Here is a 21,286-nt window from a genome sequence, read left to right as displayed (position 1 = left end):
ACCTTGCTACAACACCTATCAGATTTAAATAAGGTATTTATACCCCTTACTGTCATCTATCGTAATATATGGGTTTTTGCGACCATGTGTTTTGAATAGCTGTAGATATATAGAGGTATACAGATCACGTATATATGTAGAATGTATACAGGTCTGGTATAGATAAATAAGACACATATGTCTTTACAACATATAACAGAAAAAAAAAATATTAAAAATATTAGACCTTGTTAAAACTAATAGTTTGCTGTACTGTTGGCTTTTGCTGCAAATATATTTATTCTTAAATATTTCTTGTCAATCACATAATGACACCGTGAATTCTTCTCCTATATTGGCCATACTAAATATGTGTATCTAAATCACCATTAATTATAGTTCTTATTCATATCCCTTCTTCGTCTCTCAATTTGATTAACATATATATCGATTGTCTATGCTATATTCCCATGATTTACTAAGTTCCAAATAGGAAGCTTACTAATTTCTCATCATATGGAGCGCATATGCGTTCCACGGGACCCCAATGGTGGTCACGTGATGGACGCACGATTTATGATGGTATGGGGAGCGTCTGGAACGCATATGCGCGCCAATGCAATACAGCCACGATCACATGGTATGTACGTGAACATTGACGTCAAGAAAAGCTCTACACAGCCGGTCACATGACGGACATGTGACCGACCACGTCACAACGAGACATGCGATTGGCTCTCCTTATATCCCACTCAGCCGCCCTTGTAAACTATCCCCGCATTCACCCACTACTTCCGGGGTGAAAACGGAACTACTTATGTGACATGTATGGAACGCACTTGCGTTCCACCTGCGAACCAGATAAAACTATCTTCTTTCAGCTGTTTATAGAATGTTCGTTTTATGAAAACAGTGTTGCTCATATTTAGGATATATTATGAACATATAGGCACTTGATTTACCTGAAATTTTACCTGAGTATGACCCTTAACCCTGGTCACGTGATCGGGATTGATATACCACATTAAATAAAAAAGTTTCTGCATGAATTTTAAGTGTTAGTTTTGTACATTGGTTATATGTGAAGATTTATGTCTGCCTCCTTATCCTTATATATATATGTTTTTATTGTGTTACACATGTAATTACACCGATGATTGGACCTACAGGTGTAATGATTTCCCCCATTATGAAGGGTATATATACCTGAGCCAGGTATACAGTCAAACCACCTTTGATAAAGCTGCAGGTCGCAGTGAAATGCGTTAGCTGTTAGCACCCAGCCTTGATAGAGTGTGCGACCTTCCTTGTGGTGTGGACATTGCTAGTTCCACTTTCCAACACTCCGTTTCTTCATTATTGGCGGACACTGTGCACAGCTCAATACAGGTGAACAAATCTGGAATTCCCTCCTCCACCTACATTTATGTGGAATACACTGTGCACGGAAGCCTTCATATCATCATTATCCAGCGTCACTATTTGGGGTACATCGTTCCCAGGACTCCTCCGGTGATACAAATACTATCCACTCACCCCTATTGGAGGACTGATTATTCTGGTGAGCACAAAATAACCCTTGATCCTCCAGCGGTATTCCATCCAACCGTAACCATCGTGAGGACACTAACCTGGATAACCTTGAAAGGATCCAACCCATCACCTGGTAACGTGCACTTACCTCTTTCTCATCAGTGATACTTCACAATATCAATATCACACCCATCCATCAAGGCTTGGCTATCTGATTTTAATCATTCATTCCAGTTTACGTTTTATTCCCCCCCCTTCACCCCTTTGTGTATTATTTATTGTAACATTGTATTTAATGTCATAATATGTTATTTTATTGAGTAATTGTGATATATTTCCAATTATCTGGCATTGTCACTCATTTACAGCGCTGCTCGACTCGCCTTTGGCTTGTCACCTTTTTTTCTCCTTTTTATTAGTGGGGAGTGACTACCCCCACATATTAGCAGCAGCTTTCTTGGGAACACAGTCTCTGTCTAAGCGCCTGACTATTCCTAGTGAATATTCTTCTTGGATATTAAGATTAGATACAGTTGCCCCTAAGGGGTTAAATGAAAATATGGGTCTTAATGTTCTACTGCACTAGTCCCTCTATCCTATAAAGGGGGCGGTATACTGTTACTTTAATGTATCGACGAGACTGGTCTTTGTAATAACACTATCTCAATACGCATGTCTCCTCGTACGGCATTATCCGTTTGATTGGTTATTTCTACAGTGCCAAACTTGATTTATTTCATCTGCTATATATGTTATATGTTGTTGGTTTTTCATTTATAAGTGTTTTGGGTTACTTTTGGATTTTGCTATGTCTATACGTATGTCATTCATGCACGGTATTAACCGTTTTTTAAATACTGCAATATGGTTAAGGTTTGATATATTCTGCTACTGCTATATATGTTATATGTTGTTAGTTTTTCATTTATAGGTGTTCTGGGTTACTTTGTGAATTTGATATATTGTCTGGGATATTGCAATTTAGTAACGTTTTGTGATGTCATCTGATAGCGCCGCCCGGCTGGGCGTGTGCGTCGGCTGTGTGGCGCGGTGTTCATTATTTAAACCGTGGCTATGCTAAAGATCAATGAGCCTAATACTTAAGTGTATTGAAACGTTGCTGTGTCTTCGTTGTCTGCAAATAAAAGCATTTGAAAACCGGCTGGAGTGCGACACGTCTGTGGATTATAATTGCTATATTGCTGTGTGGGCACCTGCCGAAGCAGTTACCATAAGTGGCCGTGCTCTGTCTGCTACATTGGATTCCGTTCTTGGTTTATTCCTGATCATGGCACCCCTCCCTTCTTACACGGCGTCATCAGGTGATATCCTTTTAATTATTTTGTTACCACGTTTTGGTGTTTATTGAAGAACTCTTTTGCTACATATTACATTATGGCAGAAGGTTTTCCCGAGGAGGATACAAGTGGCGTTCAATTTACACAGTATCAAGTAGGTGCGATTTTGACCTTTTCTGAAACTGAAGCCGACCAGATACGGTTTAAAGAAACAGACCTGCCTGAAGCCACACCCCTGGAAGACCTTTTTAAAGATCTTTTATGGTTGCACAGACGGCATGTAGATTATTATTACCATGGCTTGACTCTTAGCGATTATCATAGGGCTAAAAAAATAGCGAGAGGGTTAAGAATGAAAAATGGTCCTACAATCGGCAGAAATGACCCAACATTCTGACGGCGCTGGGTCGCCATTATGAATAAATGCTCGTTCGATTTGATGTTGCTAATGATAGAGGACTGCAAAAAAGAAATGGACATAACCACTGAAAAAATAGCCAGCTTTGAGCTGGTTCATAAGGGCGGACTGATAGCCGATACTGACTCTAAATGGTATGATAAATTAAATTCACAAATTCAATCATACAAGCGTGACCTTATTAGATTTAAGAAAGAAAAGAGGGCTAAAGTGGAGGCGATTATACTTCTAATTCTGTTTATAAGTGGACCGATAATCGGGTCCCAGAAAACCTTTTTTTAGGAGACAGGGGCAATCTGGATCAAGTGTCCTCCACAGAATTCAACTCATTTAATAGTGAGTCTGAGGTGTCTAGAGGCAATAAAAATAAATACCAGCCTTCACACCCTTTAGGGGTTTTTACGAGGGCACGACTGGCAGGAGGAGGCGAGGCCACACCAGACGAGGCGGTGAAGGCAAAAGGCAAAGGCAGAGTTCGGGCGGCGAAACCGCCGACACAGTAGAAGACGTTGTTATAAATTTGTCTACCTACAAATTAACTAAGGACAAACAGAGGGTTCTATCCAAAGGCCTGTCCTTCTGCCCGTCTTCCAATTTTTCCAAATTAGTTTGGACCATCGATCAACATCGATTGCACCGTGGCCTCAAATTAAAAGAACATTTTGCAAAAAGTTCTACCATACCCCCCCTGGTCCAACCCGAAGTGTTACCCCCTCAACTTAAAAAGTTATTGCCCAAATCGAGTTTTGAACCGCAGTCGTGAGAACTTTTATGCGTCTTCTAAATGAGCAAGTGGAGGAGGAAATTCCCACCACAATATCTTCGAGGAGTAACTTCAGTAGAGCGGACAGACTGGCACTGAATGCCCGTTGTGATAACCAGTCACTCATTTTTAGATCTGCCGATAAAGGGGGTGCCCTGGTAATCCAAGACGCAGATAAATATCATATCCAAGTGATGCAACATCTTAATGATGAAAAAACTTACAGGTGAGGCGGTAAGTAAATAAATACCTTTGTCTGTATGGACTAGTCTCCTATAGGGTAATGTATATGTCACAAAGTAGGCACCGTGGGTGACATTTAATAGGATGCGATTTTTAGTAACATTTTGAAATTGCATTTTATCGCACTCTTTGAAATCGCATTTTTTGCCGCAAATTCGCATATTTAATGAGGTGCGTATTCCGATTAAGTGCGATAATGTTCGGTCATGAAAATGTGCGATTTTTTTAGGCATGAAAATGTGTGAATTTGAGGAAATGTGCGAATTTGTGTTAAATAAAAAAAAAATGCATGGGGTCCCCCCTCCTGAGCATAACAGTCCCGGGCTCATTGGCCCGGACCTGGTTCCAAAAATATGGGGGACAAAAAGCATAGGGGTCCCCCGTATTTCTGAAACCAGCCCCGGACTCTTGGACCTGTCCTGGTTCCAAAAATGCAGGGGAGAAAAAATCTGGGGGTCCTCCGTATTTTTGAAACCAGCAACGGGCTCCAAAAGCCCGCGGTGTCATGCCACAGCCGGGGGACACTTTTTACATAAGGTCCCCCGGCCGAAACATGAGCACCGTTGCTGGTCAGCCTTGGACGGGGTACCTGGAGGAGTGGGGTCCCCCCAATAAAGGGGTCCCCCCCAGGCTTCACCCATCCAGGGCTGAAGCCCGGGGCTGTCACCGGCGTCCGTGGGCTGTGGACGTCGGCCTGATACGGTTAAACCAGTCATTCCTAACATTGCTTTATGCAGGTGAACTACAAGTGACAGCAGACCTCCCCCGCATGCTGGGACTTGGAAAACCACAAGTCCCAGCATGCGGGGCATTAACCCCTTGAGTGGTGGGTTTTGCTGGGGCAGGACAAACCTACCAGGGCAGGTTTGTCCTGCTCCAGCAAAACCCTCCACAAATCAAAGGAGCCTCCCCCCTCACCTCTGCTCCGGTGTTTGTACGCTGGAGCTTCCTTGCCGTCAGAGTTTCCCTGACGCCTGTCAGTCATCACTGACCACACAGGCGGCAGACTCGGGATGTTTTGCGGAGGTTTAGGAGGACTCGGTCGCCTGAACTCTCCCGATTCCCCCCCCCCCCGAGCCGCCTGAACATCCCCGAGCCTGCCGCCTACGTTACTGCAGGAAACTGCATGGGAAGAAGGGGTCAAGGGAGCCCAGGCATACAATCGCCGGAGCAAAGGTAATGGGGGGGGGGGGGGGGGGGGGGAGGCGGTTGGGGGTAGTGACAGTGGGGAGGCTCATGAGGTATCGGGGTGAGATGGCTTTCTCCGGCGCAGACAACAGCTTCTCTAGCACTCTCCCAGTGCTACAGAGGCTGATAGCGTCTTTGGCTTCTGCATCTCCATGGAGACGCATAGCTCAGCCAATCAGGGCTGAGCTATGCATCTCCAGGGAGACGCATCGGCCAACCATGCTAGCAGCCTCTGTAGCGCAGATCATTGCACATATCTCAATGATCTGTGCAGGGTTCTGGCCAATTCGCCTGTCAGAACCTGTACTACATGTGTGGCGATTTTTAGACACATTTTCCCGAATTCGCATTTCATGAAATATGCGAATTGTATACTTTTCAATGGGAAAACATCTGGATGCGAGTTCCGGCGTGACTAAAAATCGCACTTTTAGAATGTGCGATTTCGTGGCAAAAACCGCGGTGTTTGACTTTTTTCGCATCTCATTAAATATGTGAATTCTGGAAAAAGTGCGACTTTGGACGTTTTTTGCCTAAAATTCGCACAAATCACATTTTTCGCATCTCATTAAATGTCACCACATAGATTTTAAGCCTGTGCACAGTAGTATACTGTATGTGCCACGTGGGGGTGTAGTCCAAATCCTGTGTCTGTGGGTAATGATATGACAAAGTGGTAGTGTTTCCCTCTGCCTATGCAACCAAGTATCTGACTTGCGTCCTCTCCAGAAAATAAACCTAGAACCTTTTCAGCACCGCTGCAATTGTGTTTAACGTAGTTCCGAACAGAAACTACATTTAAGAAGTGCTCAAACGGTTATGAAGGACATCCTCATCAGCACAGAAATTAAGAAAAGGAGGACAATGCAACAAATCGCTGAAATTAGAGACTCGGTGAGCTGCAGTGATGGCCAACAAGAAGAGTCTTCCACATTAGCATCGAAAGTCAACAGAAACCCAAAGTTTGCAGAATGAAGCCTGAAGGGCCCACAAGACTAAGTCCCACGCAACCACTGGTGGAATGGACAGAGGCTGAATATGAAGGACCCCTTAGAGAAAGGTCAGAATGTCTGAGAACACAGCCAGCACAAACTTGGACCTTAAGGAATGAAAGCCATATGTTTCTGCAAAACTCAGGACAGCCGATCCAAGGAGCAGAATAGTATTTATAATATGTCCTCCAAACACAATAATAAATCTGTTCCAAGGTTTACGGACTTAAATAATAAGAGTCCTTTAACCCCTTAGCCTTAAAGACTGATGTCTCAATAGCCTACTTGTCAAAGCCAAACACTTGTTATAATTAAAAGGGGCAGACTAGATGGACCAAGTGGTTCTTATCTGCCATCTATGTTTCTATGTTTCTAGGACTGGGTGAAGACTCAGGCCCGGAGACAAAAAATCGGTCTTGGAGAGAGATGTCAAGGAGAATCTGGACTTGCAGAGAATATTAAGTGCAGTGTGGTCATGATAGAGCAACCAGAGTGATAGTGCTGCCCCACCAACTTCAATTTGCAAATAACAAACATGATCATTGAGATTGGAGGGCATCCACCAAGCAAGCTCTCGGGTCCATGGTCTGGGTAATAAAGAGGTTGCTTGGTGGAGGAGACAAAGATCCAGGATACAATCCAGCGCCCCAAGAAAGGACTTCAAACAAGTTACCACTACTGAACCCCTGAGGGCTGGTATCCATGGTAAGGAGAACCCAATCTTGAATCCACCAGAGAGAACATTTGTTCTAATTAGTGGGTAGTAGCCAACAAGCAAGGAGTGATGGACATCTAAGGACAAAGAGGACCAGTTTGCCCTTGAGAGCCCCCGGGAGGCTCGCTTAAGATTTGGCACTTGATGAAGAGATGTACGTTGGTGTAGTCTGGTGTATGGCCTAGTGCAGAGCGGAGAGGTTGGGAGATACTATGAGATAGAGAAGAGATGTACGTTGGTGTAGTCTGGTGTATGGCCTAGTGCAGAGAGGAGAGGTCAGGTTGGGAGATTCTATGAGATATAGAAGAGATGTACATTGGTGTAGTCTGGTGTATGGCCTAGTGCAGAGCGGAGGTCAGGTTGGGAGATACTATGAGATATAGAAGAGATGTACATTGGTGTAGTCTGGTGTATGGCCTAGTGCAGAGCTGAGAGGTTGGGTTGGGAGATACTATGAGATAGAGAAAGAGAAGAGATGTACATTGGTGTAGTCTGGTGTATGGCTTTGTGTGAAAAGGTCAGGTTGGGAGATACTATGAGATAGAGAAGAGGTGTACATTGGTGTAGTCTGGTGTATGGCCTAGTGCAGAGCGGAGAGGTCAGGTTGGGAGATATTATGTGATAGAGAAGAGATGTACATTGGTGTAGTCTGGTGTATGGCCTAGGGCAGAGCGGAGAAGTCAGGTTGGGAGATACAGAAGAGGTGTACATTGGTGTAGTCTGGTGTATGGCTTTGTGCAGAGCGGAGGTCAGGTTGGTAGATACTATGAGATAGAAAAGAGGTGTACATTGGTGTAGTCTGGTGTATGGCTTTGTGCAGAGCGGAGGTCAGGTTGGGAGATACTATGAGATAGAGAAGAGGTGTACATTGGTGTAGTCCGGTGTATGGCCTAGGGCAGAGCGGAGAAGTCAGGTTGGGAGATACAGAAGAGGTGTACCTTGGTGTAGTCTGGTGTATGGCTTTGTGCAGAGCGGAGAGGTCAGGTTGGGAGATACTATGAGTCTGGTGTATGGCTTTATCATTAATAAAAATGTTAAATAAAATGGGCCCTATAACCGAACCCTTTGGCACTCCACTTAGTACTGGTATCATATTAGATACGGCACTGTTCACAACCACTCTTTGTTCTCTAATACACAGCCAGTTCCCTACCCATCTACAGATATTTGCCCCGAATCCCATGTCCTCCATTTTATTTATCAGCCTCTTGTGTGGTACGGTGTCGAAGGCTTTAGCAAAATCTAGGAAAATCACATCTCCAGAGTTTCCATTATCAAGGTTTTTGCTAACCTCTTCATAGAAACCAAGTAGATTAGTTTGGCATGAACGATTTTTCAAGAACCCATGCTGGTTATTAAAGAGTAAACTATGAAGAAGTGCAAGAACAAACCTGAGGTTGGAACTAAAGGGCGCTTGAAAGGAGTGGCCTCCTAGCAGCTGCTGGAAACAGGGTAGTTACTCCTGTTGGCTGTATACAAGGAAAAACAAAGAGAAAGCAGCGCTGTACCTTTTTAAAAAATTTGAGGATATTGGATGATCTTTACAATAAATTTATTTATAGTAAAATTGCTAAAGCATAAAAACTTTTTGAATTAATTCAAATCATAAAAACAATGATAAATGGTTCAACTTCCACACTAGCAGTACTTCTAAGGAGAGTCCGTTCCTATTTTTGCCAAACAGTACTGATTATTATGTGATAATTACCACTATTGGTGTATCAGTCTCATGTGTAGATGGTATAGTTCAAATGTCCAAGTGGTCGGCCCAAAGATGGCACAAATTACCGGTCCACTGGAAAGAAGCTGAGGTCCCAATTGACCAATGTAGGTGGATGGTTTGGAGGAAAGAGTAAAGGTGGCCCTTTTGATGTCACAGGGTCACTGATGGTGGCTGTATCCTGTAGGCTGGTCTGGACTACAATCCTGGTGCAGATGGTGGAGAGTGGAACTGGCACGTGCTAAAGCATTTTGCTGCACAAAGGTTTTGATAAAGCAGGTGCAGCGAAACACGTTAGTATGTGCCAGTTCCACGCTTCACCCTCTGCACCAGAATCGTAGTCCGGACCAGCCTACAGGATACAGCCACCAGCAGTGACCCTGTCCAACATCCAAAGGCCCACCTTTACTCTTTCATCCAAACCATCCACCTACATTGGTCAATTGGGACCTCAGCGTCTTTCCAGTGGACCGGTAATTTGTGCCATCTTTGGGCCGACCACTTGGACATTTGAACTATACCATCTACCCATGAGACGGATACACCAGGAGTGGTAATTATGACATCATAATCAGTACTGTTTGGCAAAAAAAGGAACGGACTCTCCTTAGAAGTGCTGCTAGTGTGGAAGTGGGACCATTTATCATTGTTTTTGTGATTTGAATTAATTCGAAAAGTTTTTATGCTATATCAATTTTACTACAGGTTGAGTATCCCCTATCCGAAATGCTCGGGACCGCGAGCATTTCGGATAGGGGAATTTTCCGGTTTTTGGAATATTTTTTTGTAGCCATACTTACCTGTCCCCTGATGGTGTCCGGTGGTCCCTCGGCGTCCGCGCAGTCCCCGGGCGTCCACAGCAGGCCTCTGGCATCTTCTCCTGGTCTCCAGCGGTCCCAGGAATGCATTGCGCGAGTGTGCGCGCGCACCGGTGACATCACCGGCGCGCGCGCACACTCGCGCAATGCATTCCTGGGACCGCTGGAGACCCTGGAGAAGATGCCGGAGGCCTGCTGTGGACGCCCGGGGACTTGGTAAGTATGAAAAGAGGGTTAGGGGGTAAAAAAACCAAAAATTCTAATGATTCCAAAAACCACGGTTTTTGGAATAATTCGGATAAGGGATGTCCGGATACCGGATACTCAACCTGTATTAATACATTTATTGTAAAGATCATCCAATATCCTCAAATTTTTTTAAAAGGTACAGCGCTGCTTTCTCTTTGTTTTTCCTAGTAAACTATGAAGGTCTATATATTCCTGTATACCATCTCTTAAAAATCCTTCAAATAGTTTACCCTCTATTGATGTTAAACTAACAGGTCTGTAATTAGCGGGATCCTCCTTTTTTCCTTTTTTGAATAATGGCACTACCTCTGCTATTCTCCAGTCTTTTGGTACCTTGCCTGATGATAGTAAATTAGTAAAGATATAATGTAGAGGGGAAGCTAATTCCTCCCTTAATTCCATTAGTACCCTAGGATGAAACCCATCTGGCCCACGTGATTTATTTGTTTTGATTTTGCTGAGCCTCAATATTATTTCCTAGGTAGAGAATTCAATATTGAGGTCCGGCTTGTTCATCCCATTTGTGGTATGTGTGCGTTCCACAGTCTGCTCTCCCTTAGTAAACACTGATGAGAAGAACTCATTTAACAGTTCTGCTTTTCCCTTATCCTCCGTAAAACATATTCCAGTGATATCGGTTAGTGGGCCTATGTTGTCCTTAATTATACGTTTACTATTTATGTATTTGAAAAACTTAGTTTTACTTTCAGTGGCTATGCGATCTTCATAATCCCTTTTAGCTACTTTGATTGACCCTTTGCAAATTTTGTTTGATTCTTTGTATTTGGTGAACGCCTCCTCATTTAAGTTATTTTTATAGAATTTAAATGCTCTTGTTTTATTGTTGATTGCTGATCTAACTTTTAAGGTTAAGTGATCTTTAATGGTGGTCTGGCAAAGAAAAAAGATGCCTCCAACAACCTTCATTAGTGACCAGGAGAGAACATTCTTCCCCACGCCCTGCTTTCAGCCATCATAAGATAGTTCAGTTAAAGAGAAATGATTAACATTTATTACTCACCGACGCTGGCATGATCCACAATAGTATCAGTATCCTGCAGGCCCCACTTCTTGTATGCCAGTGGCGGAGGTTGGACGTTCTCACTGCCGGATGCAGCAGCTAGTTTTAGAACAAGCGTACAAATGACAGTTATACTATGAGACTTCATGTGTGACGTCATTACACCAACCACACTACAAAGCATCATTATTACAGTGGTGACACACACAACACACAAACTATTACATAGGTTAAGGTATAATATTGATTCTTACAGGTATGTTACACTTGTATGCTGGAGAACAGACAGGTCTAGCACATGATATCTCTGCCCTATTGTATCCGAGTGTTCCAAATGTGTACAAATGTTACAGACAAACTCTTCCAGGCTTCCAATAATTGCTCATTTTTTCTGAATATTTAGATTTCGTAATAATGTTCAAAGCTTCAATTACCAGGTGAAAGCACCCCAGGAATCTGCAGTATGTACAGTCGGGGATAGCTAGTTGTTGTGGAACTACAAGCATCAGCACTTCTAACACATACCACACTGTAACATAATAAAACCTCTACAAGCACACAACACCCAGTATACCCACCCATAACACCCAGTATACCCACCCATAACACCCAGTATACCCACCCATAACACCCAGTATACCCACCCATAACACCCAGTATACCCACACATTAACACCCAGTACACCCACACATAACACCCAGTACACCCACACATAACACCCAGTACACCCAACCATAACAACCAGTATACCCACACATTAACACCCAGTATACCCACCCAGTATACCCACACATTAACACCCAGTACACCCACACATAACACCCAGTACACCCACACATTAACACCCAGTACACCCACACATAACACCCAGTACACCCACACATAACACCCAGTACACCCACACATAACACCCAGTACACCCACACATTAACACCCAGTACACCCACACATAACACCCAGTACACCCACACATAACACCCAGTATACCCAACCATAACAACCAGTATACCCACACATTAACACCCAGTATACCCACACATAACACCCAGTATACCCACCCATAACACCCAGTATACCCACCCATAACACCCAGTATACCCACCCAGTATACCCACACATTAACACCCAGTATACCCACACATAACACCCAGTATACCCACACATAACACCCAGTATACCCACACATAACACCCAGTATACCCACACATAACACCCAGTATACCCACACATAACACCCAGTATACCCACCCATAACACCCAGTACACCCACACATAACACCCAGTACACCCACACATAACACCCAGTACACCCACACATAACACCCAGTATACCCACACATAACACCCAGTATACCCAACCATAACAACCAGTATACCCAACCATAACAACCAGTATACCCAACCATAACAACCAGTATACCCACACATTAACACCCAGTATACCCACACATAACACCCAGTATACCCACACATTAACACCCAGTACACCCACACATAACACCCAGTATACCCACCCATAACACCCAGTATACCCACCCATAACACCCAGTATACCCACCCATAACACCCAGTATACCCACCCATAACACCTAGTATACCCACACATTAACACCCAGTATACCCACACATTAACACCCAGTATACCCACACATTAACACCCAGTATACCCACACATAACACCCAGTACACCCACACATAACACCCAGTACACCCACACATAACACCCAGTATACCCACACATTAACACCCAGTATACCCACCCATAACACCCAGTATACCCACACATAACACCCAGTATACCCACACATAACACCCAGTATACCCACCCATAACACCCAGTATACCCACCCATAACACCCAGTATACCCACCCATAACATCCAGTATACCCACCCATAACACCCAGTATACCCACCCATAACACCCAGTATACCCACCCAGTATACCCACACATAACACCCAGTATACCCACACATTAACACCCAGTATACCCACACATAACACCCAGTATACCCACACATTAACACCCAGTATACCCACACATTAACACCCAGTATACCCACACATTAACACCCAGTATACCCACACATTAACACCCAGTATACCCACACATAACACCCAGTATACCCACACATAACACCCAGTATACCCACACATAACACCCAGTATACCCACACATTAACACCCAGTATACCCACACATTAACACCCAGTATACCCACACATTAACACCCAGTATACCCACACATTAACACCCAGTATACCCACACATTAACACCCAGTATACCCACACATAACACCCAGTATACCCACACATAACACCCAGTATACCCACACATAACACCCAGTATACCCACACATAACACCCAGTATACCCACACATAACACCCAGTATACCCACACATTAACACCCAGTATACCCACACATAACACCCAGTATACCCACCCATAACACCCAGTATACCCACCCATAACACCCAGTATACCCACCCATAACACCCAGTATACCCACACATTAACACCCAGTATACCCACACATTAACACCCAGTACACCCACACATAACACCCAGTACACCCACACATAACACCCAGTACACCCACACATTAACACCCAGTACACCCACACATAACACCCAGTATACCCACACATAACACCCAGTATACCCACACATAACACCCAGTATACCCACACATAACACCCAGTATACCCACACATAACACCCAGTATACCCACACATAACACCCAGTATACCCACACATAACACCCAGTATACCCACCCATAACACCCAGTATACCCACACATAACACCCAGTATACCCACACATAACACCCAGTATACCCACACATAACACCCAGTATACCCACCCATAACACCCAGTATACCCACACATAACACCCAGTATACCCACACATAACACCCAGTATACCCACACATTAACACCCAGTATACCCACACATTAACACCCAGTATACCCACACATAACACCCAGTATACCCACACATTAACACCCAGTATACCCACACATAACACCCAGTATACCCACACATAACACCCAGTATACCCACACATAACACCCAGTATACCCACACATAACACCCAGTATACCCACACATAACACCCAGTATACCCACCCATAACACCCAGTATACCCACACATAACACCCAGTATACCCACCCATAACACCCAGTATACCCACCCAGTATACCCACACATTAACACCCAGTACACCCACACATAACACCCAGTACACCCACACATAACACCCAGTACACCCACACATAACACCCAGTATACCCACACATAACACCCAGTATACCCACACATAACACCTAGTATACCCACACATAACACCCAGTATACCCACACATTAACACCCAGTATACCCACACATTAACACCCAGTATACCCACACATTAACACCCAGTATACCCACACATAACACCCAGTATACCCACACATTAACACCCAGTATACCCACACATTAACACCCAGTATACCCACACATTAACACCCAGTATACCCACACATAACACCCAGTATACCCACACATAACACCCAGTATACCCACACATTAACACCCAGTATACCCACACATTAACACCCAGTATACCCACACATTAACACCCAGTATACCCACACATTAACATTCATCACTACTAATCATTAGTGGACTAAATAGGAGGATGTCCCAGCATCTACCTACACCTTGCGTGTATGTCCCAGCATCTACCTACACCTTGCGTGTATGTCCCAGCATCTACCTACACCCTGCGTCTATGTCCCAGCATCTACCTACACCCTGCGTATCTGTCCCAGCATCTACCTACACCCTGCGTGTATGTCCCAGCATCTACCTACACCCTGCGTGTATGTCCCAGCATCTACCTACACCCTGCGTGTATGTCCCAGCATCTACCTACACCCTGCGTGTATGTCCCAGCATCTACCTACACCTTGTGTGTATGTCCCAGCATCTACCTACACCCTGCGTGTATGTCCAAGCATCTACCTACACCCTGCGTGTATGTCCCAGCATCTACCTACACCCTGCGTCTATTTCCCAGCATCTACCTACACCCTGCGTATCTGTCCCAGCATCTACCTACACCCTGCGTGTATGTCCCAGCATCTACCTACACCCTGCGTGTATGTCCCAGCATCTACCTACACCCTGCGTCTATTTCCCAGCATCTACCTACACCCTGCGTATATGTCCCAGCATCTACCTACACCCTGCGTGTATGTCCCAGCACCTACCTACACCCTGCGTGTATGTCCCAGCATCTACCTACACCCTGCGTGTATGTCCCAGAATCTACCTACACCCTGCGTGTATGTCCAAGCATCTACCTACACCCTGCGTCTATTTCCCAGCATCTACCTACACCCTGCGTGTATGTCCCAGCATCTACCTACACCCTGCGTGTATGTCCCAGCATCTACCTACACCCTGCGTGTATGTCCCAGCATCTACCTACACCCTGCATATATGTCCCAGCATCTACCTACACCCTGCGTGTATGTCCCAGCATCTACCTACACCTTGTGTGTATGTCCCAGCATCTACCTACATGGGTACATATATGAGGGAAGGGCCAGCATTTCCCCTTCATGGGCATGCAGACACCGTGGCATCATATCTTTATACATTTATGGAGCAGACATAAAACATGAGCTGTACAGGAGAGTCACTTACCTCTGGCTACCTGATTGCGGCAGGCCCTGAGAGACTGGTAAAGGCTAAAGCCATCAACAGTCACAACAGCCGATGGGTAGAGGATGCTCATTTCTTCGTGCTTGTTAAAGGAATTATACACAATAAATGATTAAAGGTAGAAGATATACTGTAGGAAGGTGGTAATACAGCTTAGAGCACTATTTACTGCACTGACCCCTGCACCTCACTAAATATAGTCATGGCTTTGTCTAGGGATAATAAGTATAAAACGAGAAAGCAGTGAAATATAATGGCTTTCTGCACACCAGGATAAATGAGATTTTGTCTATTTTCTTGTCTATACCTTGGAACACTATTAATCAAAGATTCATTAAAAGTTACTTTTTAACTGTTATATCTTTAGATATAGATAGAAGGACAGTGCCCCGCCCGGGGAGATGTCTTTCTATTCTCCTTTGGATATTTTTTTCTTACTGACTTACCCTACTCCCAGGGAGCACCTCCACAACACTATTAGGCATTGTTACTCTCATTTGTTGATTGGAGAACGCCTTCACACCCACCTTCAGTCAAATTTGCCCAGTGCCCTAGATCCATCCCTTGTCTCCCCCTTTCCCCAACATTTACACTTGTCTGGGTATAAACAAAACCCCTGACCCCCAAGGCCCTGACCCCCAAGGCCCTAACAACCAACCCCCATGTCAGTTTATGTCAGGTATTTGGTGAGGGAAATCTGAGATCATTTTTATGTTACTGTAGTAAATGATAGCTACAGTTCTTTTTATATGGAAAACTCCCAAACATTCCAAAAAGCAAATACAGTATATACAATTCCGGCACATAGCATACAATGGATTCAACTACTTTTTTTTTTTGACATTTTGACTTTAGACACAATTCAAGATGACCCAAATTGTCCCATAAACGTTGACCTCCATTTACAAGTAATAAAAACAGCATTTTCTTTCTAGTTTTCAAAATGTGAAATATTGAAAACTTTCCTGAAACAGATCCACACAAAAAGATCTTTTTTTTATTCATTGGGACATGTCAGCGGCCACAGGCTTTACAGTGGGTAGTGGAGTGGGAGAGAGCTTCCAGCACCCTCATTGCTTCCCAGGCAGCCAGGCTCCTCCCCTCCTCTACCCTGCCTCCAGGCCAAGGGACTGCATTATGCAGCCTAACTTCACTTTTTATACTCTGACAGTGACAGAGCAGCAGCGCAGGGGGTCTATCAGACACCTGTGCTACTGCTCCATCACCCGGGTCCAGAGCTGCAGTGCCACTTGAGGGTGGGGACAGCAGCTGGCCCTGGGTACTGAGGAGCCACAGCCACCACCGAACGCCGGGGACCTTCGTTGTAAGGTAACGCGCTCCCCGCGAGGTGCCAACAGCAGCTATATCAGTTCGGCAGTGGGACAGCCGGCTGCGCTAACAAGCGGACAACTGGTCCGCCAGCCTCTCCCGCTGGACCACCAGGGTAATAGTTAGTGGGCAGCAGCGCCGGTAAGCAAGGCCACCCAGTGAGTGCCGGATCCCTGCCATTTTTACCAGCGCTGCATGTGGACACTTAGCTGGGGGGTCATTTGTTAGCAGGGGGAGGAGGCCCCTCCCCCAGTGAAGTAGGCAGGGAACTCTGCTCAGCACAGAGGAGTTCCCACCACTGATATCCCTTCCTGTCTGACTGCTGCACATGAGGAGGGACACGGAGAAGCTCTTAGCCACTCGGGGTTCCACTCCTTTACGGCCAGGACACTTGGGCAAGTCCCCCCTGTACCTCGGGACACAGGGTACAGTATTGTGCTCCAGCCAGCCATAGCTGCTGCAGGAGCCCAGTGCCATTTTCTTTCTTGCATTGTATGCGTGCCTGTATTGTGTGTAACATATTAATTCTTAGCTGCGTGTCAGTTTATTTGGTGTTAAGCTGTACCATATAGCCCACCTGTATTTCCCTAATTATGTCCAACAGAGGCAAGTCCAAGTCCAAGGGGGCGGACGCCCCATGCACAGCCTGTAATGCACAGCCTGTAATGCTGGCCTATTACGTGCGAGCTGCTACAATGCGCAGGCGCTGCCCACGCCTACGGCCTCCTCACATGAGCCTGCTTGGGCCACATCACTCACACCAATGATGGCGCAGCTAGTTGATATAGTCTCAGCTGCGCTGCCCCAGTAGCCCCTGATGCCACCCTCATCCATAGCGGGTGTAGCTGCCCCCCCCCCCCCGTGCTGTGGATACCACCTGAGCACGTTCAGGGCCTGCAGATAGGCGCAGGGCTTTAGTCTGGAACCCCCCATCGTCCCAGTACCTCCATCAGCATGGCCTCTTGCCACAAACTCCCCCTGTATGGGCCCAGGTCTCGTGACCCAGGGGCTTGCCTGTTGGACGTCCTGTCCGCCCCGTGGCCGGTCACACTGATGTACGCCTTCCTGTCGATTTCACTCCTCCTGCGGGTGACCCGCAAGCTGAAGGCGGAGGGCGGCACGTTTATTCTAGTGGATGCTGGATGTGCGCACATTCCTGCAAGCTGTCTTGCATATCCAACCTCTCTGTTCTCCCAGTTGCCCCGTGGGACCTCTCCCTAGTTCTGTGTGCCCTTCAGGGCCCACCATTTGAGCCCTTGCTGTCTGTGGATGTATGTTTACTCACTTGAAAGACTGTTTTCTTGTTGGCGACAGCTTCGGTCAGGAAAGTGTCTGACCTGTCAGCTCGGTCCTGTAAGTCCCCTTTCCTGATCTTCCATTCTGACCGGACAGTTTTTCATACCGTCCCTTCTCACCTTCTGGCCGTTAGTCAGATGCTTCTCCTGAACGGACCTTCTTGGATGTTGTCAGGGCATTGCGCATCCATGTGCGCCGCACTAGGCCGTTCCGCAAGTCCGACTTTCTCTTCGTTCTCTATGGGATTCAGAAGAGAGGGTGGCCTGCCACTAAGCAGACTATTGCCTGCTGGATTCACTCAGTCATCAGGCAGGCTTACTTGGGCGACCCCCTCCCAGTTCTGGCAGGGATTCGGGCACATTCAGCTAGGTCTGTGGGGGCGTCTTGGGCTGTTAGGAGCAGTGCAACAGCTGAGCAAATTTGCAGGGCAGCGACTTGGTCGTCCGCCAATACCTGCGCTTTTACGCTTTTGATATGTTTGCCTCCCAGGACTCGGCCTTCGGCCAGAGTGTGTTTGCTGCGGCACAGGTGCGTCCCCACCCTTAGGTGGTTGCTTTAGGACATCCCACTGTGCCTGTGGCCCGTGACGTGTCCCGATGAATAAAATGAGATTTATGTCTTACGTTACAGTTAAGCTACGATTATTTTATATTGTTCCTCTGTTGAGGGTACAGAATGTGTTCTGTGTGGTGCTTCTCTTCCTTCTCTCTTGTCTCCTGCCTTGCCTTGTTAAAAAAACTTCTCCCTTGGCCTGGAGGCGGGGTAGAGGAAGGGAGGAGTTTTAACCTCTAGGGTGCTGGAAGCATTCTCCCACTCCACTAACCACTGTAAAGCCTGTGGCCCCTGACGTCCTTGAAAAAAGAGATTTACCAGGAAAGACAAAAATCTTGTTTTTTTATGGTCATAAAGTCATTATAGAACACAAAAAATGATGTGAAATATAATTCGATTCTCATTTACTTTTTTGAATGGTATCAGAAAACCAGCGGTTTGGATGACAGCCCCTAATTGCAGCCTAACCCCAACAACCCCTCAACCTGCAGCCTACCCCCAACAACCTTCCCTACCTGCAGCCTAACCACAAAAACCCTCCCCACTACTGCAGCCTAACCACAACAACCCTCCCCACTACTGCAGCCTAACCACAACAACCCCCACACCTGCAGCCTAACCTCAATTACCCTCCCTACCTGCAGCCTAACCACAAGAACCCCCAAAATACAGCCTAACCCCCAACAACCCTCCCTACCTGTAGCTTTACCCCAACAACCCCCCCTACCTGCAGCCTAATACTCCCCATTAGTGCTTAAGCCCATACACTAATAAGATCTTCAGATCTGGCTGGTTGGAACAAAAACATGGTTATGGATGAGTGACAGTTTGTCAGTTTTCCAGCACTTCCAAGCAAATGGTCAACGGTCATTTGCTCTCATCCATAACCATGTTTTTGTTCCAACCAGACAGATCTGCAGATAAATCTGCGTGTGTATGGCCACCTTTAAGAATAACCCCAACAACCCTCCCTACCTGCAGACTAACCAGAACAACCCTCCCTACCTACAGCCTAACCCCAATGACCCTTCCTACCTCCAGCCTGACCTCAACGACCCTCCCAACCTGCAGCCTGACCTCAACGACCCTCCCTACCTGCAGCCTAACCTAAACAAACCCCCACACCTTCAGCCTAACCCCCAACAACCTCCCCACCTGCACCCTAACCCCAAAAACCCTCCCTACCTGAGGCCTAATCCCAACAACCCTCCCCACCTGCAGCCTAACCTCTCACTACCTAGAGCCTAACCCTAACAACCCTAACTACTTGCAGCCTAACCATAACAACCCTCCCTACCTGCAGCCTAATCCCAACAACCCTCGCCACCTGCAGCCTAACCCCAACAATCACCCAACCTGCAGGGTGACCCCAACAACTCTCCCTATCTGCAGCCTAACCACAACAACCCCCCACTACATGCAGCCTAACCCCAACAACCCTCCCTACCTGCAGCCTAAACACAACAACTCCCTATCTGCAGTCTAACCCCAAAAGCCCTCCCTTCATGCAGCCGAACCCCAAACCCACCCTACGACCACCACCACCTGACGCCTAACCCCAACAACCCCCCCTGTCTGCAGCCTAATTCCAACAACCCTCCTTACCTGCAGTCTAACCCCAACAACCCTCCCAGCCGCAGCCTAACTCCAACAACCCTCCGTTCCTGCAGCCTAACCCCAACATCCCTCCCTTCCTGCAACCTAATCCCAACAACCTGCCCCCCCACACCCACCTGCAGGCTAACACCACCAAGCCTTCCTACCTGGAGCCTAACCCCAAAAACCCTCTCTACCTGCAGCCTAACCCCAACAACCATCTCTACCTGCAGCCTAACCCCCCAAAAAATCTCCAGATCAGGCTAAGCTAAACAACCCCACCCCCACCTGCAGCCTAACCCTAATAACCCTCCCTACCTGCAGCCCAATCTCAACAACCTTCTGTTCCTGATGCCTAACACAACAAACCTCCCTTCCTGCAGCCTAACCCCAACAACCCCCCTCCCCACTACCAGCTGCAGGCTAACCCCCCACAACCCTCCCTACCTGCAGCTTAACCCCAACAACCCTCCCTAACTGCAGCCTAACCCCAACAATCCCCTCCCCGCCTGCAGCCTAATCCTCCCCCTTAGTGCTTCGACCTAATTCCAACAACCCTCCCTACCTGCATCCTAACCACAACAACCCTCCCTACGTGAAGCCTAACCCCAACAACCCCTCCCTTACCTTCAGCCTAACCCCAACAACCCCCCCCACACACACACACACCTTCATCCTAACCCCAATAACCCCCCTCCACCCCTCCCTACTCGCAGCCTAGCCCAAACAACCCCCCACCTGCAGCCTAACCCCAACAACCCCCCCCACCCTCCCTACTTGCAGCCTAGCCCAAACAACCCACCCCCACCTGAAGCCTAACAACTACCCCCACCTGTACCTAACCCCAACAACCCCCCCT

The 21,286-nt window shown here is 46.5% G+C and overlaps 1 protein-coding gene across 2 annotated transcripts in view; it reads right to left on the bottom strand.

Annotated features, from left to right (window-relative positions):
• RAB3GAP2 (RAB3 GTPase activating non-catalytic protein subunit 2) overlaps window positions 1-21,286 on the bottom strand; it is a 270,922-nt gene that overhangs the window by 151,326 nt on the left and 98,310 nt on the right. For both annotated transcript variants that reach the window (XM_083175131.1, XM_083175132.1), the window contains exons 8-9: window positions 15,637-15,736; window positions 10,938-11,036 (exon numbers count right to left, since the gene is read on the bottom strand). In XM_083175131.1, coding sequence (XP_083031257.1) covers window positions 10,938-11,036; window positions 15,637-15,736 — 199 coding nt within the window. The remainder of the gene's footprint in view (window positions 1-10,937; window positions 11,037-15,636; window positions 15,737-21,286) is intronic.

The sequence above is a fragment of the Crinia signifera genome, chromosome 3 (assembly GCF_055691185.1).
Source record: "Crinia signifera chromosome 3, ASM5569118v1, whole genome shotgun sequence".
Lineage (NCBI taxonomy): Eukaryota > Metazoa > Chordata > Amphibia > Anura > Myobatrachidae > Crinia > Crinia signifera.
The sequence above is the reverse complement of the archived record's forward strand: the minus strand, read 5'-3'. Positions and strand labels throughout refer to the sequence as shown.